At 63.5% G+C, this 5588-nt stretch overlaps 1 protein-coding gene across 1 annotated transcript; it reads right to left on the bottom strand.

Annotated features, from left to right (window-relative positions):
* Nucleotides 1-1349: 1349 nt before the first annotated feature.
* FOXC1 (forkhead box C1) lies at nucleotides 1350-5094 on the bottom strand. The gene has a single exon (XM_055323415.1). It carries the CDS (start codon nucleotides 4978-4980, stop codon nucleotides 3274-3276), a length of 1707 nt encoding a protein of 568 aa, XP_055179390.1. The 5' UTR covers nucleotides 4981-5094; the 3' UTR covers nucleotides 1350-3273.
* Nucleotides 5095-5588: the final 494 nt, after the last annotated feature.

The raw sequence follows: 5588 nt of genomic DNA on the forward strand, positions 1-5588 counted from the left end.
TGCAGAAGCCGGGGCAGCACGCTCACGGCGGTGCCCTCTGCAGCCCCAGGAGCGCGGGTTCCCAGGGAGGAAGAGCATGGGTGCCCGAGGTGCACTCAGGGACGGTCGGGGCCCAGGCGAGCGGGTTCTGTGCTGCAGGCCCCCAGCCACGGTCGCCCCCCGCCAGCCCGATGCAGCGCAGGCTGTGAGCATAGGCCGTGGGGGCAGAGGCCACTCGGCCAGGCCTCCTTGACCCAGGTCGCCTGCTGCCCAGATCGCCTGCTGCCCAGATCGCCTGCCTGGCTGCACCGCAGCCCATCCCTCTGCTCGGGCCTGGTCTCCTCTACCCAGGTCGCTTGTGGCCCAGGTCGCCGGCCCGCTGCGCACAGCCCACCCCTGCACTGGGGCCCAGCCTCCTTGACCTAGGTCCCCTGCGGCCCAGGTTGCCTGCTCCGCTGCACCGCAGCCCACCCCTCTGCTCCTGCCCGGCCTCCTCGACCCAGGTCGCCTGCAGCCCAGGTCGCCTGCACCGCAGCCCACCCCTCCGCTCGGGCCTGGCCTCCTCCACCCAGGTCGCCGGCCCCGCTGCGCACAGCCCACCCCTCTGCTCAGCCCGGCCTCCTCGACCCAGGTCTCCGGCCCCACTGCACTCCGGTCCCCTCTCAGGAGCCAGGCCGCCAGGCCCCGGGGCAGGCGGGGCACACGCCGCTCGCACAGCGCCCGCGGCCTCCATTGCAGCCACCCACCGCCCCGAGGCCCACCCGAGAGCAGCGGGCGCCCGCGACCTCCCACCCGGCGGGGCACAGCAGCAGGCGGCGGCCGGGGCCTGGGGCCTGGGGCCTGGAGCCGGGGCGGCCCTGCTACTCGGCGGCCCTGCCCGGGTGCCGGCTCCATCCCTCCAGGCGGCCTTCCTCGGGCCCCCCCAGGTTGATGTCGGGGGGCGGGAGCTGCAAACGAGCAAGCGGCAATTACAGCTCATTAGCTGCCCCCCATCCGGGAGCCGCGTCCCGAGGCCGGCGCCGGCTGCAGAGCCCGGTGGGCCGCGCGTCTACACTCGCCAAGCCCCGGTCCAGACCGCGCAGCGGGCGGCGCAGGGAGGCCGGGGCCGGGGCTGCCGGAGCCGCGTGGCCTCGGGGTCCACCTGCGGCCCTTCCCGGCTGGCCGGGCCTAGGCAAGCCAGGGCCCCGGGGTGCGCCCACCCCGCGGGGGTCACCGAGGCCGCCCCGGGCCGCGGGGCGCGACAGCCGGCGGAGCCCGAGCGAGCAGTCGGGCGAGTCCCTGCCGGCCTGCTTGCCCGGGGACCGCCGCGCCCTGGGGCGCCCTGGCCGCTGCGACCTTCCCGAGCAAATCAGAGGCCACGGAGAGCAGGGTTTGACTGAAATTAGAGTGTATTTATTTGCAGCAATCCTTTAACAATGATCAGATTTTGACAACAAGCAATAGCAATTACTGCTAAGTGTTGCCTCTAGATAGGAGCGGCAGATAGCAGGAAACTGTATTATCTCGAAAACAAACTGTAAGGCCCTGATCGGCTGTAATCAAATCGCCATCTCTCCAAAGTCTGATTGACAGGGCAGATCGCCCTAAGATAATGAATTTATTACATTTCCTGGGTTATTTACAAAGGGGGAGGGCCAATCTGGATCGCCCCCTACGTTTAACTGTAAATTAACAAGAAAAAAAAATGGATCGAAAAGAAACCACCCTAGACTAAAATGTTCTGCTCTTCTCTCCTTATTGCTTTAAATCTTTTCCAAAAGAAAAAATAATAATAATAATAATTGTTCTACAAACATATCTTCTAAAATAGTTTCCCAAAGATTAAATATCCCTTTCCAACCCACAGTATATATATATATATATATTTTTAAACCAACCCTTCTATGTAACACACGAAGGATTGTAAATGTGGATGAGTTATATACATACATTTTTTTTAAAAAAAGAACTGCTTTATTTTTCCTCTTACAAAGGAGTGAAATTAGTAGGAGAAATATCTACCCAGCATTTGGCTCACGGGGATGTAGAACAGACATCACAATTTTTTTATGTGATACAGAAGCCAAATATTCCTCTGTGTATATCTGGAGGCACATTCACATATCTCTACACACAGGTATCACTGTGGTAACACCACTGCCGATTCATGGGCTTAAAATTTCCAGATCATGTTCTGTCCTTACTGAAAAAAATATATATATATTTGTATATATGCCAACTGAGACCTGTTTAGGAAAATATCTTCTGACTAGCCACAAAGCAAGCTGACTATAGAGTACATTTTGCAGAAGACGTTGCAGGAAAAACAAATCTAAACAAAAAAGAGACTTTTAGGTGAAATTTGACAAGTTATAGTCAGAGGATTTCTCCATTTCTCAGATATTTAGGAGGAGAATAGGTCATTTCTAGTGTTTTAATCTGAAATCTCTGTATTAAAGTATCCAGACATATAGATCTCATTCAAACTGAATGGTAATTTATTAATAAACAAACAGTGAATATGTCCAACAAAAAGAAAAAAAGATGATAGAATAAGATTAATACAGTTTCCCTTTTTATAATGAAAAAAAAGCACAATTTAAAGTTTCAGGCAATTTAACGTCAGGTTTTGGAAACACTTTCTGGCGTTTGGTCCACGACATCCAACTACAAATTAAAAATAAATTACTATATTGCAATTTACATTTTAAAACAAGTCCATGAATAAAAAGAAAGCGATTTTCATATACGGGGACTTTCCCCCTTCCTTTCAACATAGGATAAAATATCTTACAGGTGAGAGGTGGAGGACAGAGAGGGCAGGGGAATGGGAGGGGGGGGGGGGGAGGAACGCGTGATCTCCGAAAAGCAAGAAGAAACTTACGTGTTATCTGGAGTAACACTGTCCTTTAATAAACCATGATTTTTTGCTGTCTCTGTACAAAATAGTTTACCGTTTTGTCTATTTAGATAAGGCCAAGTGAAGGTGGCTCTGACTCTTTTCAGAAAAACAGTTTCCTTTGTGCTGGTGAGCTTCACTTTTGGAGGGATTCTGTTCGCTGGTTCGGTGAATGTTTTTCAAGGCTTTCTTTCCTTTCCTTTTTTTTTTTTTTTTAAACGGATTCTTTTTTTTTTTTTTTTTTTTTTTTTTTGGTTTCGATTTTGCAAGCTGATGGTTCTTTCGGCTGTTCCTGCTTTGGGGGGGTTCGATTCATTCAGTTCGCAGTTGGGCCGGGCTGGGTGGTGGCGGTGGTGGTGGTGGTGGTGGTTGGTCCAGGGGGGGTGATGGGTGGATGCAGGGGCAGGGGGGGCGCGTCAGAACTTGCTGCAGTCGTAGACGAAGGCCCCGGACGTGCGGTACAGAGACTGGCTGGACGGGAAGGCCATCTGACAGCTGCTGTTCCCGTTCACCGGGGAGTTGTTGAGGCCCAGTCTCTGCGACTCGAACATCTCCCGCACCGAGTGGAAGTTCTGCTGCTGGCCCGGGTAGCCCGCGGCCGCCGCCGCCGCCGCCGCGCTCGCCAGGTGGCCCAAGTCTCCGCCCGCTTGGTTCAGGTACCACGAGGCGAGGCGGCCCTGGTGGGCCGCGGGGTGGTGGCCGCCGTCCTGCGCGCCGCCCGCGCCGTGGCTCAGGGCCGCGCCGCCGCTGCTGGTGGCCGGGGGCAGCGAGTAGTCGGGCAGGGCGTCGTCCACGGCCGCGCCGCCCGCGCCCCCCGGCGCGCCCTGCAGGTGGCCGCCGCGCTCGCCCGCCGCGTACAGGCTCATGGCCTGCAGGTTGCAGTGGTAGGTTCCCGCGCCCGCCGCGCCCCCGCCCGCGCCCGCGCCCGCGCCCCCGCCCGCGCCCCCGCCCGCGCCCGCGCCCCCGCCCGCGCCCCCGCCCTGGCCGCAGGGGGAGCCGTACAGGGAGCCCTGGCCCGGCGAGTAGGCGCCGAGCGCCAGCGCGGGCGCGAGCCCCGGGCGCGAGGCCCCGGCCGCCGCCGCCGCCGCCAGCAGGCCCGAGCCCAGCTCCGCCGCGGCCTGCGGCGACCCCCGCAGCGACGTCATGATGTTGTCCACGCTGAAGCCCTGGCCCAGGTGCGGCGGCGGCGGCGGCGCGGGCTGCGGGGGCTGCGGGGGCGCGGGCGGCGGGGCCGCGGGGTCCGCGCCGTCCAGGCCGAGCGCGCGCGCGTGCCCCAGGCCGCCGGGGGGGCTGCCGCCGCTGGACAGGCTGCTGCTGCTGCTGTCGGGGCTCTCGATCTTGGGCACGGCGGCCGGGGACAGGGGCTGGGGCGGCGAGGGGCACGTACCGTTCTCGGTCTTGATGTCCTGGATGCGCACAGGCGGCGGCTGCGGGGGCGCGGCGGCGTCGGCCTGCTCGGGCGCGGGGGGCGCGGGGGGCGCGGGGGGCGCGCGGGCCTGCGGCGGCGGCGGGGGCGCGGGGGGCGCGGCGGGCGCGGCGGGCGGCTCCTTGGGGTGCAGCCGGTCCTTCTCCTCCTTGTCCTTGACCGCGTCCTTCTTCTTGAAGCGCCGCCGCCGCCGCAGGAAGCTGCCGTTCTCGAACATGTTGTAGGAGTCCGGGTCCAGCGTCCAGTAGCTGCCCTTGCCCGGCTTCTTGTCGTCGCGGGGCACCTTGACGAAGCACTCGTTGAGCGACAGGTTGTGGCGGATGCTGTTCTGCCAGCCCTGCTTGTTGTCCCGGTAGAAGGGGAAGCGGTCCATGATGAACTGGTAGATGCCGTTCAGGGTGATCTTCTTGTCCGGCGCGTTCTGGATGGCCATGGTGATGAGCGCGATGTAGCTGTAGGGCGGCTTCACCATGTCCTTGGGCTGCGGCTGCGGCGGGTAGGGCCCGTAGGCGCGCGCCATGCCGCCCGGGTACTGCTCGGCGTGCGCCGGGTGCGAGTACACGCTCATGGGGGCCGGCATGGCGCCGTAGCCGCCCCCCGCCGCCGCGGCCGCCGCGCGGTAGTAGCTCTGCTCCCCGCCGAGGTAGGGCACCACTCCCAGGGAGTTGGGGCTGGACACGGAGTAGCGCGCCTGCATGGCCCCCGCTCGCCGAGTCCGGCCCGCGCAGCCGCCGCCTCCCGCCGCGCCGCTCCGGGCTGCGCGCTGGGCGCAGGGCGCAGGGCGCCGGGGGCCGGGGGCCGGGCCGGGCCGGGGCCGCGCCTCCCGGCCGCCGAGCGAGCGCGCAGCACGGGGCCGGCCGGCGCCCTCGCCGCCAGCCCGCCCGCGCCGCCCGGAGCCCGCGCCCGACCCGCGCCGAGCCTGCGCCCCGGAGCCCGCGCCCCGGAGCCCGCGCCCGCGCCCTCCGCTGGCCAGGGGCGGGGGGCAGCGCGCCGGCCGCCTTCCCGGGCCCCGCGTCACCTCCTCCGCAGGCTCCGCGCGCCGGCCGCCTAGGGAAGCATGGGGAAAACTTCTGAACTTTTGAGCATCCGTCACCCAGGCGAGCACTTTTTTACGCAGTTACATTTTTTCCGGGCCGCGGAGCCCCGCCCCGCCCCGGCCGCGGCAGCCAATGGCAGGCGAGAACCGCCTCCGGAGGAGCCGGAGGCCGAGCCCCGGCGGCCCGCGCCCAGCTGCGGGAGGACCGCGGGGCTGGCCACACGCGCGCCGGCCGAGCGCGCCCCGCGCCCGCGCCCCGGCCGCCCCCC

The sequence above is a fragment of the Nyctereutes procyonoides genome, unplaced genomic scaffold, assembly GCF_905146905.1.
Source record: "Nyctereutes procyonoides isolate TBG_1078 unplaced genomic scaffold, NYPRO_anot_genome, whole genome shotgun sequence".
NCBI lineage: Eukaryota > Metazoa > Chordata > Mammalia > Carnivora > Canidae > Nyctereutes > Nyctereutes procyonoides.

What these genes read in the sequence shown, in the direction of transcription:
- FOXC1 (XM_055323415.1), bottom strand. Translation starts at nt 4,980, where the DNA reads ATGCAGGCGCGCTACTCCGTGTCCAGCCCCAACTCCCTGGGAGTGGTG.